Below are 17,983 nucleotides of genomic sequence, written 5' to 3'. Positions count from 1 at the left end.
TTTCATAACCTCACTCTGTATGCTATGGATATTTTATCAATGCTTCCTAAGAGTTCTATTTTTTTTACATTGATGCCAGGTGCAAAAAAGCACCCAGTAAACATTGGGGAAGTGAGTCAAGGGAATTCTAATCGTCAGTATTCAGTCAATACATCAGAGGATTTCTAAGGCAACGACTTCAAGGCAACCTCTGAAGATACTTCAATGTTACGTGCCGGGAATGAATGCCAGTTATATGAGTGACTTGCAAAGAGCCTACGCTTTGACAGACGTGCACACACACATGAAGCCCAACTTGAAGGGAATCAACTATCGGCGAGCCGTCAAGAGTGTTGCATACATCTGTGTTCTTTTTAATGGAAATTAACAACTGGGACAATTACTATTCAGGGAGCACTTCTTGGCAAGGCACCTTCTGACAGTGTTACACATGATCCAAAACACACTCTGGTGAGTGACAGTTTGTGAAATAAAATGCTCTACAATCATATACCTCAGTTGAGGTTGTGTTGTTGACCCAGTCATTGGGCAATAATGCGGTATTGGTTCATGTTTGAAGCAGATTGCATCAGATAAAGCCCTCTCGATTGCTTTTCCTGGAGAGAGAGGATATAATTGTAATGACAATGACTATCAAATCTTGATAGTGATCATATCTTGATTGACCCAACGGCAACATGGGAGCTGCGGTCCACTTTCAAAACCTACTATCAATAACAACCACAGCACTCTATTGCAATTAAATATAAACCATCCGGTCAGCAAGCATCTCTGAAATTCCCCCAGGGATGTATCAAATGTGCTTTGTTCCCAATAAATAAGCAACATTTTTGTAACTTAAGAGCTGTTCCTACTTAAAACAATTGAAACGCTACAGCAAGGGACTATTCTGGACAAGAGGAAAATAAAATGAAAAGAACAAAGGAATCTGAAAATATTTGTTTGATAGGTTCCTGTAGGCAGTTCTGATTCACAGGTTTGCCGCCGATTCCTCCAGTCTCTCTGATATGTAAATGTTTGCCAATAACACTTTTTATTTTGGTAGTCGAGTCTGCTGAATTCTAAATGACCATATGGGAGGCTTTATGTTTACACAGTGTTGGGGGAGGGGGGGGAGAAGAAGAAATGGAACAGCTGCCTACAATCAAAAGTGTTCACCGTTCTCCTCGCAGTTCCATAAATTGTCATAGGTAATCGGGCAGCGTGAATGGCTGGGAGGGAGAGCTTAGTAATGATTAACATTTTCGTTAGATACTGTGTGGATGTTTGAGTAGAAGCCTGGGTTGGAGGAAAATCATCTTTCCATCAAAACTTCTACTCAAATTATCCTTTTAAATGTCTCAAAATAAGAGGCGAGGAGGGGAAATAGAAGATATTCTGAATTTTCCAGACAGAGAAGATGACAATCTCTTATACAGAGTGACTGTTCAAGTTTGCAGAGTGAAACTTTCCAAAAAAGCATATTTTGGGTCCAACAATTAACTGTGGATCACTCTTGGCAGACTTATCATGTGAAATGAAGATACCTACCGTACTTTCTCAGTGGTTTTTCAAAAAATGTAATGAGATATGAAGCATTTGTACAAGCATGCAGTAAGATGGACAGTTTCCATTACAAGCTCATGTAATTAAAACACTTTTACTAATAGAAAATGTATCATAATTCCTGTTGGCTATCAGCATATGACAGGCTATTTCATTTTAGAGAAAGTTTTCATTTAAAAGCCTTCACTTGTAAGAAGTGTCTCGCCAGCAACATCTAAACCCTTAATAAAAAAGTATTCATGTCATTGGGGCAATATGCTACTCTTGTATCGCATTAGGAGCCTTGGGTTCTCTAACAATATGACATAATACTGTAGACAGCACTGTTTTCAAAGACTGCGGTATAATTAAAACAACTTGTCGGAGGGTTGAAAATGTCGTTCTCTTATGGGAAAAAAATCAGATAATTTCAAAGGGTATAAGCCAGTATTAACTGCGAGACCTTTTGTTTGCAAAGGAGTAGCGCATGTTTAATAATAATATCAATGACCCAAAGTCGCTTTACAATTGTAGAAACTAAGACAACACCAGACAAACAGCAGGAAACAAAGAGAAGGCTTAAAGACGCCATCAACGTGGTGAATGTTTTTTAAGAAACAGATCTAAATCAAAGTTAACATTTTATAGCTATGGATTCATCTTCTATGGTATGATGGCGTTTGCAACAATTTGATGTGCATTCAGTCACCTACTGTGTGGGTGAATAATAAGGATCCCAAAAAAGGAAATAATGTGGGTGAAAATAAATCAAAAATCAAACTATCAAAAAATAAATAAACTAAACAAATTCAACCTGCTTTTCTGTAAAAAAAAAAAGGCATTCTAATCAGGTCCCTACACCAGCTCAAAAGACTCCTGAAAGGGTGGTACATGTCCTATCAAAAATAGTCCTTGCAGTGCTTCTGCCGGGAGGACTTGGAGCCCCAAAAAAACTTCTCTGCTGCAGATAATTGTATTTGTGTATTTTATTTAACTAGGCAAGTCAGTTAAAGAACAAATTATTATTTACAATGACAGCCTACCCCGGCCAAACCCTAACGACACTGGGCCAATGGTGTGCCACCCTATGGGACTCCCATGTGTAATTGTGTTGTTGTACGTGTCGCACTGCTTTGCTTTATCTTGGCCAGGTCGCAGTTGTAAATGAGAACTTGTTTTCAACTAGCTTACCTGGTTAAATAAAGGTGAAAAAAAAAAAAAAAAAATCCCATTCACGGCTGGTTGTGTCACGATCGTCGTAGTGAGGAGACCAAAGCGCAGCGTGATTAGAATGCATACTTTTTAATGAATGACGAAGAACACTTAACAAACTATATAAAACAACAAACCGAACGTGAAGCTATATAATGCTCATTCTAGCCCGGCCAATGCGAGGAGCTGGAAGATCGCGCACCGGGCTAGAAATGCGCACTGGAGACACGGTGCGCATCTCTGCATAACACTTTGCCTGACCAGTTAGTTACACGCTCCCCACGGTAAGCAGGAGGAGTTGGCTCAGGTCTCCTACCTGACTTAGCCAATCTCCTCGTATGCCCCCCCACCCCAATTTTTTTTATTGGGGCTGCCTCTCGGGCTTCCGTGCTAGCCGTGTACCCTTATATCTTCGCCGTTCCTCCATTCTCCTGTATCCCTCCTCGCACTGTTCCAAAGAATACCATGCAGGCTCTGGCACTCTCCCTGGATCGATCGACCAACTCTCAATCTCCTCCCAGGTTGTTAACCATTCGTCCTTCTCCCGGGTCCATTTCTCCATTAAGCACTGTTCCTCCCAATCACGCTGCTTGGTCCTTTTAAGGTGGGTTATTCTGTCACGATCGTCGTAGTGAGGAGACCAAAGCGCAGCGTGATTAGAATACATACGTTTTAAAGAATGACGAAGAACACTTAACAAACTATATAAAACAACAAACCGAACGTGAAGCTATATAATACTAGTGCAGACACAGGCAACTAGACATAGACAATAACCCACCAAATACCCAAAGGAGATGGCTGCCTAAATATGGTTCCCAATCAGAGACAACATAAACACCTGTCTCTAATTGAGAACCAATCTAGGCAACCATAGACATATATAAACACCTAGATGATAAACAACCCCATAAACCTACAAAACCCCTAGACAGTGCAAAAACACACACATCACCCATGTCACACCCTGACCTAACCAAAACAATGATGAAAACAAAGAATACTCAGGTCAGGGCGTGACAGGTTGTGATACAGCCTGGAATAGAAACAGGGTCTGTAGTGACGCCTCTAGCCCTAAGATGCAATGCCTTAGACTGCTGCACCACTCTGGAGGCCATGCCTCCTGAGTTGATGTCCAGCTTCTTGGACTTCTTAGACACTTGTGCTGTACAAATAATCACTGTAGCTATAAATGCGACAAAATCCACTTTCTTCACAACGAGTGTGTCTAGATCACCTGATTGACTTGAAACACAATGCATCTACCTCCAGATCTTCAAAACTGTTGCCTCTTGCTCCTTCGAATCTCTTCACCACCTCCACATAGGAAATCTGCTGCACAGCCCTGATCCTTGACACCTCGACATCTTTCACCCTAACAGGACACTCAAGGAAGTCCGGAGTATGATCCCCCCACAATTGCAACATTTTCCATTGACAGATTCTTCAATACTATAATTCTCTCATCTGCAAACATTTGAAACGTAACCAAATTATCCTTTACAATTCCCACCCTAATGGTTTGGACACAAATGCTCTCACCGCATACCTCACATGTAAAAGTTTCACATATTCAGGTAGAGTCTCCTCAAACAACAATAATATCAATAGGCTTTTCTCCTTTCTTCCATTTACCATCCGGGTCTGGCGACGTGCACTGACTACTCCTGGGATTTTCTGACTAAGGTACTGGTCATCTATATCCAGCAAGACCCCAGCTACGGTGCATTCGGAAAGTATTCAGACCCCTTCCCTTTTTCCACATTTTGTTACGTTACAGAAACGTACAGAGAGATCAGTGATGAAAATCTGCTCCAGAGCACTCAGGACGTCAGACTGGGGCGAAGGTTCACCTTCCAATTGCACAACGACCCTATGCACACAGCCAAGACAACGCAAGCGTGGCTTTGGGACACGTTTCTGAATGTCCTTGAGTGGCCCAGACAGAGCCCGGACTTGAACCCGATCGAACATCTCTTGAGAGACCTGAAAATAGCTGTGCAGCAGCGCTCCCTATCCAACCTGACAGAACTTGAGAGGATCTGCAGAGAAAAATGGGAGAAACTCCCCAAATACAGATGTGCCAAGCTTGTAGCGTCATACCCAAGGCTGTAATCGCTGCCAAAGTTGCTTCAAAAAAGTACTGAGTAAAGGGTCTGAATACTTATGTAAACATTTTTTATTTTAATAAATATGCAAACATTTCTAAAAATGTGTTTTTGCTTTGTCATTATAGAGTATTGTGTGTAGATTGATAAGGGGAAAAAAACAATTTAATCAATTTTAGAATAAGGCTGTAACGTAACAAAATGTGAAGACATTCAAGAAGTCTGAATACTTTGGAATGTACTGTATAACTCCTTTGGCTGGCGCTCTGATAATCAGAACATGTTACTTCTGGCATGGACAATTTTTCCAGATCCAGTGCACACTTCTTTGGTTCTTTATCGAAACAATTAACCAAAACAAGGCCTCTTCTAGTCACTTTGATCGAATCCACCTTTACCATTGTTTTTTTCACAGTCCTCGATATTACAAATGGATTTCCCAAATGAATCTTCTTGTCCAAAAAACACAGTCCAATAAGAAATGCATTATTGTACCGGTCCTTCTCTTCTAGTACAACTTTTGCTTGTTTTTTTCCATTCTTTGATTTCACTATTTTCCATTCATTGTCACACACTTCACTTGTCGCACTTGTCAGATTCAAGCACAGTCGCCATTTCCTCTCCCTGCAGTGTTTCCTGCGACCAGGTCCAAAAGCTGTTAACTGTGTCATTTCTACCTACGGTTTCCGTGACGCGGATACTTTGTACCGCAAGTTTGTGTCCCAGTATCCCATTAAAAAGCTTAGCTAATCACTAGAGACAGAATCACTAGATCATTTATTCTGGTATTGCCCCTATGTAGCTTGTTTCTGGTAACAGGTTCAGGAATGGTTAAAAATCACAACATTCACTTAAAATGTACCTTACAAATAGCAGCGTTGGGCGATTTGGAAAGCCATAGTCTGCCAATAAATTATATAATAATACTCGTAGGAAAGGTTTTCATCTTTAGCTCATAATGTTTGTACAGTACCCATCAAAAGTTAGGAGACACCTACTAATTCCAGGATTTTTCTTAATTTGTACTATTTTCTACATTGTAGAATAATAGCGAAGACATCAAAACTATGAAGTAACACATATGCAATCATGTAGTAACCAAAAAAGTATTATACAAATCAAAATATATTTTATATTTGAGATTCTTCAAAGTAGCCACCCAGCTTTGCAAACTCTTGGCATTCTCTCAACCAGATTCATGAGGTAGTCACCTGGAATGCATTGCAATTAACAGGCGTGCCTTGTAAAAAGTACATTTGTGGAATTTCTTTCCTTGTGAATGAATTTGAGACAATCAGTTGTGTTGTGACAAGGTAGGGGTGGTTTGGTAAACCTATTTGGTAAAAGACCAAGTCCATATTATGGCAATAACAGCTAAAATAAGCAAGGAGAAATGACAATCCATCATTACTTTAAGACATGTCCTTGCCGTGTCTGAATCCTGGCTCATACCCAACTATAACATTTTCCGTCAGGATAGAACTACCAAAGGGGGAGGAGTTGCAGTCTAATGCAGAGATAGCCTGCAAAGTAATGTCATACTTTCCAGGTCCATACCCAAACAGTTCGAACTGCTAATTAAAAAAATAACTCTCTCCAGAAATAAGTCTCTCACTGTTGCCGCCTGCTACCGACCCCCCTCAGCTCCCAGCTGTGCCCTGGACACCATTTGTGAATTGATCACCCCCCCCATCTAGCTTCAGAGTTTGTTCTGGTAGGTGACCTAAACTGGGATATGCTTAACACCCCGGCAGTCCTACAATCTAAGCTAGATGCCCTCAATCTCACACAAATCATCAAGGAACCCACCAGGTACAACCCTAAATCTATAAACAAGGGCACCCTCATAGACGTCATCCTGACCAACTGGCCCTCCAAATACACCTCCGCTGTCTTCAACCAGGATCTCAGCGATCACTGCCTCATTGCCTGTATCCGCTACGGATCCGCAGTCAAACGACCATCCCTCATCACTGTCAAACGCTCCCTAAAACACTTCTGTGAGCAGGCCTTTCTAATCGACCTGGCCCGGGTATCCTGGAAGGATATTGACCTCATCCCGTCAGTTGAGGATGCCTGGTCATTCTTTAAAAGTAACTTCCTCAACATTTTAGATAAGCATGCTCCGTTCAAAAAATGCAGAACTAAGAACAGATATAGCCCTTGGTTCAATCCAGACCTGACTGCCCTCGACCAGCACAAAAACATCCTGTGGCGGACTGCAATAGCATCGAATAGTCCCCGCGATATGCAACTGTTCAGGGAAGTCAGGAACCAATACACGCAGTCAGTCAGCAAAGCAAAGGCCAGCTTCTTCAGGCAGAAATTTGCATCCTGTAGTTCGAACTCCAATAAGTTCTGGGACACTGTGAAGTCCATGCAGAACAAGAGCACCTCCTCCCAGCTGCCCACTGCACTGAGGCTAGGTAACACGGTCACCACCGATAAATCCATGATTATCGAAAACTTCAACAAGCATTTCTCAACGGCTGGCCATGCCTTCCTCCTGGCTACTCCAACCTCGGCCAACAGCTCCGACCCCCCCCCCCCCCCCCCCCCCCCCCCCCCCCTCCCCCCCGCAGCTACTCGCCCAAGCCTCTCCAGGTTCTCCTTTACCCAAATCCAGATAGCAGATGTTCTGAAAGAGCTGCAAAACCTGGACCCATACAAATCAGCTGGGCTTGACAATCTGGACCCTCTATTTCTGAAACTATCCGCCGCCATTGTCGCAACCCCTATTACCAGCCTGTTCAACCTCTCTTTCATATCGTCTGAGATCCCCAAGGATTGGAAAGCTGCAGCAGTCATCCCCCTCTTCTAAGGGGGAGACACCCTGGACCCAAACTGTTACAGACCTATATCCATCCTGCCCTGCCTATCTAAGGTCTTCGAAAGCCAAGTCAACCAACAGGTCACTGACCATCTCGAATCCCACCGTACCTTCTCCGCTGTGCAATCTGGTTGCTGAGCCGGTCACGGGTGCACCTCAGCCACGCTCAAGGTACTAAACGATATCATAACCGCCATCGATAAAAGACAGTACTCTGCAGCCGTCTTCATCGACCTTGCCAAGGCTTTCGACTCTGTCAATCACCATATCCTTATCGGCAGACTCAGTAGCCTCGGTTTTTCTGATGACTGCCTTGCCTGGTTCACCAACTACTTTGCAGACAGAGTTCAGTGTGTCAAATCGGAGGGCATGCTGTCCGGTCCTCTGGCAGTCTCTATGGGGTGCCACAGGGTTCAATTATCGGGCCGACTCTTTTTTCTGTATATATCAATGATGTTGCTCTTGCTGCGGGCAATTCCCTGATCCACCTCTACGCAGAAGACACCATTCTGTATACTTCCGGCCCGTCCTTGCTATCTAACCTCCAAACGAGCTTCAATGCCATGCAACACTCCTTCCGTGGCCTCCAACTGCTCTTAAACGCTAGTAAAACCAAATGCATGCTTTTCAACCGTTCGCTGCCTGCACCCGCACGCCCGACTAGCATCACCACCCTGGAAGGTTCCGACCTAGAATATGTGGACATCTATAAGTACCTAGGTGTCTGGCTAGACTGTAAACTCTCCTTCCAGACTCATATCAAACATCTCCAATCTAAAACCAAATCTAGAGTCGGCTTTCTATTCCGCAACAAAGCCTCCTTCACTCACGCCGCCAAACTTACCCTAGTAAAACTGACTATCCTACCGATCCTCGACTTTGGCGATGTCATCTACAAAATAGCTTCCAACACTCTACTCAGCAAACTGGATGCAGTTTATCACAGTGCCATCTTTTTTATTACTAAAGCACCTTATACCACCCACCACTGCGACCTGTATGCTCTAGTCGGCTGGCCCTCGCTACATATTCGTCTCCAGACCCACTGGCTCCAGGTCATCTACAAGTTCATGCTAGGTAAAGCTCCGCCTTATCTCAGTTCACTGGTCACGATGGCAACACCCACCCGTTGCACGCGCTCCAGCAGGTGTATCTCACTGATCATCCCTAAAGCCAACACCTCATTTGGCCGCCTTTCGTTCCAGTTCTCTGCTGCCTGTGACTGGAACAAATTGCAAAAATCGCTGAAGTTGGAGACTTTTATCTCCCTCACCAATTTCAAACATCTGCTATCTGAGCAGCTAACCGTTCGCTGCAGCTGTACATAGTCTATCGGTAAATAGCCCACCCAATTTTACCTACCTCATCCCCATACTGTTTTTATTTATTTACTTTTCTGCTCTTTTGCACACCAATATCTCTACCTGTACATGACCATCTGATCATTTATCACTCCAGTGTTAATCTGCAAAATTGTAATTATTTGCCTACCTCCTTTTTCTACTGTGTTATTGACTTGTTAATTGTTTACTCCATGTGTAACTCTGTGTTGTCTGTTCACACTGCTATGCTTTATCTTGGCCAGGTCGCAGTTGCAAATGAGAACTTGTTCTCAACTAGCCTACCTGGTTAAATAAAGGTGAAATAAAAAATAAATAAAAAATAAACATGAAGGTCAGTCAAGGCTAGCCTGGCTCGAAGTCTCCATCCCCCTGCCCGAGGCAGTCCCATCCGTCTCCCCCTCTTCCTTCCCAATCATATTCCATCACGACCTTCATTGTGGGCAGCTCAATGGTGGGAGATGTTGGCTTGCCTACGGTCTGGAAACCCGTATCCAACACTCCCTCCTGCCCAAGGTTCTGGCCAACTACTTTAATATTTACAACTTCGTAACTCTTAGTTTTTAACAACCTCCGTGTTATGTAATCTGAGGAAAGGAGGGAGGACTACAAAATTATTTTAGCTTGTACAGGGAATAGAATAATTATTTCTGGCCCCTTCCGTGCTTTCAAAGGGGTGCAAAATGTTTCAGCCGCCTTGTTGCCCTAAACACGTACCTGAAGAAACTTGCCAACAACAGGAATGTTTCGTTTTGTGACAATTTTGATTTGATGTGGGAGCAACCAGCACTTTTTAAGAGAGACGAGATTCACACTAACCACAGGGGTTCTAGGATTTATTTGGGTCTGGTAGTGCTCCAGTCCTCCCTGTCATAATTAGCAACAGAGGACATGGAGAGCATACTATGTCCCATAGTACGGTTAACATTTTACTGCAGTGGGCTAAATCAGGGTCAGACAGAGTGTTTTTGGGTTGTCTTAAACAAATCCACTTTGAAACAAAAGTATAGACCTCACACACATGATTACGCGCTTAAATACCATGTCAGATATAGAGTTTAAATGTATGCAAGTTTGAGTTTGCATCCTAATATTACACGTTATATACATTGCAGAGCACTGAAATGTAACAAAACTGTTTGACATTGAAACACCAGATTTCCGGCAGTTTTTTTGACAGGTTTATTCATTATGAAAAATATTAATAACACTCCACCCACGAGGCCACTAGAGGGAGATTTGGGTATTTGACTGCAGGTTAGGGCTACTGTAAGTAACCTAGTTTATTTTCCTTCTAACTCCCCTCAATAACTCTGTAATACCTTGTGATCCTCTCTAAATAATAAATTGTTCATTGATCTCTAAATAATAAGTTGTTCATATGCAATGATTTTATTATTTACAATGGCATTGATATTTTCATGCTAAGTAAGACCTCGCTTAAACCTGAGGATTTTAGTTCTCTACAAGAAACAGCCCATCTTGTATATTTTAGTGTAGAATTCTCTGCTTTCTTTGGTTACACCAAAATATGGCAGGGTTATTATTCTTGGAGATCTGTGGGTTGCCCAAGCTATGCACCAGCAGGGGAGTTTCTTAACCTGTTAGAATCCTTTAACTTTGTGCTACATGCCACAGGGCCTACACACAACAAAGGCCATACTCTTGATATTCTACTGTTCTATGGTCTGAATAGTAATAACTTGGAAACTATTGATGTGTGTCTCTGACCATCTTCATTGTTTTTAAAATGCTTTCTCCTCCTCCTAAAAATGTGTCTGTCACCACTCGCTCTCGCATCATTAGCTCCACAACTGCTAGTAGACTTACACATGCTTTTCTATCCGGCACCACTGACCCTGTTAGTTGCCTTCACAATAAAGATTTGGTGAACAGTTTCAATAATATATGTCAGGCTACTTTAGACTCAGTGGCACCAGTTAAAACCAATAATAAATTGTCTGTTAGTGTCTCAACCTGGTTAAATTACCACACTTGTGCTTTAAAAATTGAACTTAGAAAGGCTAAATGTAAACGGAAGACCTGCAAACTTTTTGATTTGAACCTTTATTTAACTAGGCAAGTCAGGTAAGAACAAATTCTTATTTACAATGACAGCCCAAAGGGGAACAGTGGGTTAACTGCCTTGTTCAGGGGCAGAATGACAGATTTTTACCTTGTCAGCTCAGGGATTCGATCCAGCAACCTTTTGGTTACTGGCGCAATGCTCTAACGACCAGGCTTTTATGAGATAATGAAGGATCTGATGAGAAATGTCAATGTTACTGTTAAAAATGCAAAAGTAAATCACTTCTCTACCCTGATCTCTGAGGATTCCCACAACTCAAAAATTCAGTTTGAGACAATTGAGCATGTTGTTAGTGCCCCACGCTTAACAGTGACAGGCTCGCATCCCCTGATCTCTGCTAACTGTTTTTACAACTATTTACAGAAAATATAGAAATTATTCGATTCTAGAATGACAGTAGCTGGCACCATACTAGCATTTCTGGTCAGGAGGGACTTGAGGCAACTACTCTGAGACCGTCTACTACTTCCTTTTGCTCCTTTCAGGAGCATTTTAGCCCCTCCTTGATACTATTGCTCACATGAAGACCTCCTCTTGCCCCTTGGACGTGGTCCCTACTAGACTACTGAAAGATGTTATGCCTACTGTTGACCCAAACTTTCTATCTATTGTAAATATTTCCCTGAACAGCCAACTTTAAAACTGGTCTGGTCGAATCTGTCCTTAAAAAACCCAACCTTGCTTTATTGAAAGTTAGTAATGACCTTGTGTTGGCTGTCAAGGCCTTTGAATGCTCGATTCTAGTTTTTTGGGATCTCAGTTTGACACTATTGATCATATTATCCTTGTTGACTGGCTGGAGAGGTGGGTGGGAATCTCTGGCTGGTTCAGGTCATATTTATGTGGCAGACATTTCTCAGTATTTCAGTATCGTCCCCAGCACCTATTCACTTTGGTGTCCCTCGGGGGTCAATTCTGGACCCGATCATCTTTTTCCAGTGTATGCTACCCCTTGGTGACATCATCCGCAATCATAACACACAGTTTCACTGCTATGCAGTCGCCTAAGACGTGGATGTCGATAAAGGCAGGCCCCCGCACCTCTCTGGTTGGGTTAAATGTGGAAGACACGTTTCAGTTGAAGGCATTCAGTTGTACAACTGACTAGGTATCTCCCTTTCTATTTACCAATCAGACCCAGTGACCAATCTAGTGTAGCTGCCCTTCACTAGTGTCTTGCTGACATCAGATATTAGATGTCTGACAATTTTCTCCAGCTTAATAATGAAAAGATCAGAGGTTGTTGTATTTTTTCCCCTCACCTTGCCAGTATTCCGATTGTAGATAAGTGTGGTCATTTGTTAACAAATGCAAAGCCTACAGCCAGAATCTTTGGTGTCTTCTTTGACCCTGACCTAAACCTCGAGCTGCAAGTAAAAAAGGTTGTCCAGTCTTGCTTTTATCATCTAAGAAATAAAGTTGAAGTCAAGTCTTTTATCTCAGTCCATGATCTGAAGAAATGTATAGATGCTTTTATTTCCTCAAACCTAGATCACTGTAACTCTTTGTATACCTATCTCAGCCAGAAATCACTCCATTGTTTACAGTTAGTTCAAAATGCTTGGCTTTTCACAGGCACCAGGAAATGTAACCATGTAACCACTTTTCAGCTTCTCTGCACTGGCTAGCAGTCACTTTTAGAATAAACAAAACATTTGTATTAATCACGTTTAAGGCTAGGCTTGGATAAGCCCCATCCTATATCTTAAGATATTTTACATCCTTAAGAGCCAGGATGCAGCATAAGATCCTCTGGCAGGGCACTGTTGACTATTCCAGGACTAAAATGGAAGGAGACTGGCCATTTGCTACTAGACTTTGGAATAGTCTGCCAGAGGATATCAGGCATGCAGATTCACCTTTTTATGTGCCTCCTGAAGATACACTTACAGTAAAAATACGATTTGAATGCATGATTTGAATTAGGTATCTTTTAAAAAAAAATTGTATTCATCCTTCCACTTGTTTTTGTTAGTACTTTTATTTAATTTTATTATTTTATGATGTGAAGCAGTTTGTTATTTGTATTGAAAAGCACAATACAAATAAAGTTCTTATAAAGAAGGGAAAAGAGTGTGATGTGTATGAGTGAGCGAGCAGGTTTTGTGTGTGTGTGGGAGAGAGTCAGGGTGTCACGCCCTGACCATAGTTTACTTTGTATTTTCTATGTTTTGATTGGTCAGGGTGTGATCTGAGTGGGCATTCTATGTTTCATGTCTTGTTTGTCTATTTCTATGTTCAGCCTGATATGGTTCTCAGTCAGAGGCAGGTGTTCGTCATTGTCTCTGATTGGGAACCATATTTAGGTAGCCTGGGTTTCACTGTGTGTTGGTGGGTGATTGTTCCTGTCTATGTGTTTTTCACCAGATAGGCTGTTTAGGTTTTCGTTACGTTTTGTTTTGTAGTATTGTATTGGAGATTCGTGTTTCGTATTATTAATAAACATGGATCGTAAACCACACGCTGCATTTTGGTCCGACTCTCCTTCTCACCAAGAAAACCGTTACAGAATCACCCACCACCAACGGACCAAGCAGCGTGTCAACAGGCAGCAACAGCAGCGTAAAGAGGAATGGACATGGGAGGACGTTTTGGATGGCAAGGGCTGTTACACTTGGGAGGAGATACTGGCTGGAAGAGATCGCCTCCCATGGGAACAGGTGGAGGCACTTAGGAGAGCTGAGGCAGCCGGAGAGAGGAGCCGGCGATATGAGGGAACACGGCTGGCAAGGAAGCCCGAGAGGCAGCCCCAAAAATTTCTTGGGGGGGGGGCTAACAGGGAGTATGGCTACGCCAGGTAGGAGACCTGCGCAAACTCCCTGTGCTTACCGGGGGGCTAGAGAGACCGGACAGGCACCGTGTTATGCAGTGGTGCGCACGGTGTCTCCAGTGCGGGTGCATAGCCCGGTGCGGTATATTCCAGCTCCGCGTGTCTGCCGGGCTAGATTGAGCGTCGAGCCTAATGCCATGAAGCCGGCTCTACGCAGCTGGTCCCCAGTGCGTCTCCTTGGGCCGGCTTACATGGCACCAGCCTTGCGCTCGGTGTCTCCGGTTCGCCTACATAGCCCAGTGCGGGCTATTCCACCTCTCCGCACTGGCAGGGCGACCGTGAGCATTCAACCAGGTAAGGTTGGGCAGGCTCGGTGCTCAAGAGCTCCAGTGCGCCTGCACGGTCCGGTTTTTCCAGTACCACCTCCACACCCCAGCCCTCCGGTAGCAGCTCCCCGCACCAGGCTTCCTGTGCGTGTCCTTGGCCCAGTACCACCAGTGCCAGCACCACGCATCAGGCCTACAGTGCGCCTCGCCTGTCCAGCGCTGTCGGAGCCCTCCTCCTCTCCAGCGCTGTCGGAGTCTCCCGCCTGTTTAGCGCTGTTAGAGCCTTCCTTCTCTACAGCGCTGCCGGAGTCTCCCGCCTGTTCAGAACTGCCAGTTAGCATAGAGCTGCCAGTTAGCATAGAGCTGCCAGTTAGCATAGAGCTGCCAGTTAGCATAGAGCTGCCAGTTAGCATAGAGCTGCCAGTTAGCATAGAGCTGCCAGTTTGCAAGGAGCTGCCAGTCTGCAAGGAGCTGCCAGTCTGCATGGAGCTGCCAGTCTGCATGGAGCTGCCAGTCTGCATGGAGCTGCCAGTCTGCAAGGAGCCGCCAGAGCTGCCTGTCTGCAGGATGCCGCCAAAGCTGCCAGTCTGCAAGGAGCCGCCAGAGCTGCCAGTCTGCAAGGAGCCGCCAGAGCTGCCAGTTAGCATGGAGCAGCCAGGGCCGCCAGTCAGCATGGAGCAGCCAGGGCCGCCAGTCAGCATGGAGCAGCCAGGGCCGCCAGTCAGCATGGAGCAGCCAGTCAGCATGGAGCAGCCAGTCAGCATGGAGCAGCCAGAGCAGCCAGTCAGCATGGAGCAGCCAGAGCTGCCAGTCAGCATGGAGCAGCCAGTCAGCATGGAGCAGCCAGAGCTGCCAGTCAGCATGGAGCAGCCAGTCAGCATGGAGCAGCCAGAGCTACCAGTCATCATGGAGCAGCCAGTCAGCATGGAGCAGCCAGAGCTGCTAGTCGTCCAGACTCTTCCAGATCTGCTAGTCGTCCAGACTCTTCCAGATCTGCCAGTCGTCCAGACTCTTCCAGATCTGCCAGTCGTCCAGACTCTTCCAGATCTGCCAGTCGTCCAGACTCTTCCAGATCTGCCAGTCGACCAGACTCTTCCAGATCTGCCAGTCGACCAGACTCTTCCAGATCTGCCAGTCGACCAGACTCTTCCAGATCTGCCAGTCGACCAGACTCTTCCAGATCTGCCAGTCGACCAGACTCTTCCAGATCTGCCAGTCGTCCAGACTCTTCCAGATCTGCCAGTCGTCCAGACTCTTCCAGATCTGCCAGTCGACCAGACTCTTCCAGATCTGCCAGTCGACCAGACTCTTCCAGATCTGCCAGTCGACCAGATTCTCCCAGATCCGCCAGTCGACCAGATTCTCCCAGATCCGCCAGTCGACCAGATTCTCCCAGATCCGCCAGTCGACCAGATTCTCCCAGATCCGCCAGTCGACCAGATTCTCCCAGATCCGCCAGTCGACCAGATTCTCCCAGATCCGCCAGTCGACCAGATTCTCCCAGATCCGCCAGTCGACCAGATTCTCCCAGATCTGCCAGTCGACCAGGATCTGCTGAAACCGCCAGCCAGCCAGGTTCTGGTAGTTTCTACTACCTGCCTGGGCTTCCTCTCAGTGCTGAGCTTCTTCTCAGTGCTGAGCTTCCTCTCAGTGCTGAGCTACCCATCTGTCCCGAGTTACCTCTGTCCCGAGCTGTCCCTCTGTCCCATGTTATCATTGTGGTGGGTAACCTATTTAGGGACGTTTAGGAGGGGGATTAAAACTGTCATGGAGTGGGGTCCACGTCCAGCGCCAGAGCCGCCACCGCGGACAGATGCCCACCCAGACCCTCCCCTATAGGTTCAGGTTTTGCGGCCGGAGTCCGCACCTTGGGGGGGGGGTACTGTCACGCCCTGACCATAGTTTACTTTGTATTTTCTATGTTTTGATTGGTCAGGGTGTGATCTGAGTGGGCATTCTATGTTTCATGTCTTGTTTGTCTATTTCTATGTTCAGCCTGATATGGTTCTCAGTCAGAGGCAGGTGTTCGTCATTGTCTCTGATTGGGAACCATATTTAGGTAGCCTGGGTTTCACTGTGTGTTGGTGGGTGATTGTTCCTGTCTATGTGTTTTTCACCAGATAGGCTGTTTAGGTTTTCGTTACGTTTTGTTTTGTAGTATTGTATTGGAGATTCGTGTTTCGTATTATTAATAAACATGGATCGTAAACCACACGCTGCATTTTGGTCCGACTCTCCTTCTCACCAAGAAAACCGTTACACAGGGGAGCTTAGGGGTTGGCCAAGGTGAAGAGGTGGGGCTTTAGGAAGGACTGAAAGATGGTGATGGACTCAGATTCACGGATGGCTGGAAGGAGGGAGTTCCAGAGCCTTGGAGTAACCCTGGAGAAGGCCCTGTCGCTGAAGGTGGTGAAAGGCTTTGTAGGTCAGAAGGAGGATCAGAAGGTAGGCCATCATTCTAAATAACAATTTGTTATTAACTGACTTGCCTAGTTAAATAATGGTTAGATAAATACAAAAATATATATAAAAAGGAGACAGCGGCGTTCACAGAGACAAGGAGTTCACAGAGGGCGGGGGTGATGTGATGCCAGGAATTATTGTGGGTGAGAAGTTGTTAGGAGCTTATGGAGGGAGCTTGCGTTGATGCCGGAAAGTAGTGAGTTGCAGTAGTCCAGACGAGAGGTGACGAATGCGTGGATGAGGGCTTCAGCAGGAGGATGGGAGAAGGAGGACCTGACTTTGACAGTATTGCAGAGGTGGAATAATGACAATTTTTAACAGTTTGTCGGATGTGGTGGTCAAAGGATAGGGTAGAGTCCAGAATGGGGGCAAGGTTGCGTGTGTATGGGGAGGAAGAGATAATGGTGTCAATCAATGGTGAGGGTGATGTAGCCAACTTTGCTAAGTGTGGTTTTGGGGCCTATGAGATGCCCTCTACACACATACCCTCCAGTCTGGTGATGTCAAAGGCGGCCTCAGGTCAAGCAAGTCTACCATGAGAACAGGAGACTCCTGAGCTTTGAAAAGGCTTGAGCAAATCCACCAAACACCCTTGTCTAGCTCAGTATCTGTGTCACTTCGGTACTCACAAGCGATGATGTTGCCATATCGGTTCTTGTTGCGGTTCTCATCCTTCTTGGCAGTCTCCCATGGGGCCGCCTGTCCTTCCGTCAGACCCTGAAATCACATCATACACTATCAAACATTGCTGCAGGCCAGAGTGTGTACACAAACCTGCACACACACACACACACACACACACACACACACACACACACACACACACACACACACACACACACACACACACACACACACACACACACACACACACACACGCACACACACACAGTGAAAATAACAACTTTGCTGTCAAAATAACAACTTACTTGAGAACATACAGTAAAACCATTCTATAGTATAAAACCGCTAACATTGGAGGAACCAGTATGCAAAAGGGTTGTACAATGTAAAACAATGATTACTGACATAACTTTGTTATGATACAGTGAAATGTAGCATAACAAGATGAAAGTTTTACGTGTTAAAAAACAAAAGTCGATACTACTTGAAAGGTACCATTCCTCCAGCCACAAACTCTCTCTGTTTGAAATGTTTTGATTTGTTGACTCAAAGAACTTGTTGATGAAAGAGTCTTGCTCATCATGTATTGTTCACTTTTCACTAATGGTCCATGTTAGGACTCGCCTGCTAACCATATACTGTATATTGAATACCTCATTAATAGGCATATCAGTATATCACAGGAGGCTGGTTGGAG

General features: G+C 44.8%; 1 protein-coding gene across 1 annotated transcript in view; it reads right to left on the bottom strand.

The window, feature by feature from the left end:
• The window catches only part of LOC139413194 (receptor-type tyrosine-protein phosphatase T-like), a 497,128-nt gene that overhangs the window by 58,345 nt on the left and 420,800 nt on the right, over positions 1-17,983 (bottom strand). The window contains exon 22 of the mRNA XM_071160294.1: positions 17,292-17,379. Coding sequence (XP_071016395.1) covers positions 17,292-17,379 — 88 coding nt within the window. The remainder of the gene's footprint in view (positions 1-17,291; positions 17,380-17,983) is intronic.

The sequence above is a fragment of the Oncorhynchus clarkii genome, chromosome 7 (genome assembly GCF_045791955.1).
Source record: "Oncorhynchus clarkii lewisi isolate Uvic-CL-2024 chromosome 7, UVic_Ocla_1.0, whole genome shotgun sequence".
Classification (NCBI taxonomy): Eukaryota; Metazoa; Chordata; class Actinopteri; order Salmoniformes; family Salmonidae; genus Oncorhynchus; species Oncorhynchus clarkii.
Note: the sequence above shows the minus strand (reverse complement) of the source record. Positions and strands in the feature narration are given on the sequence as shown.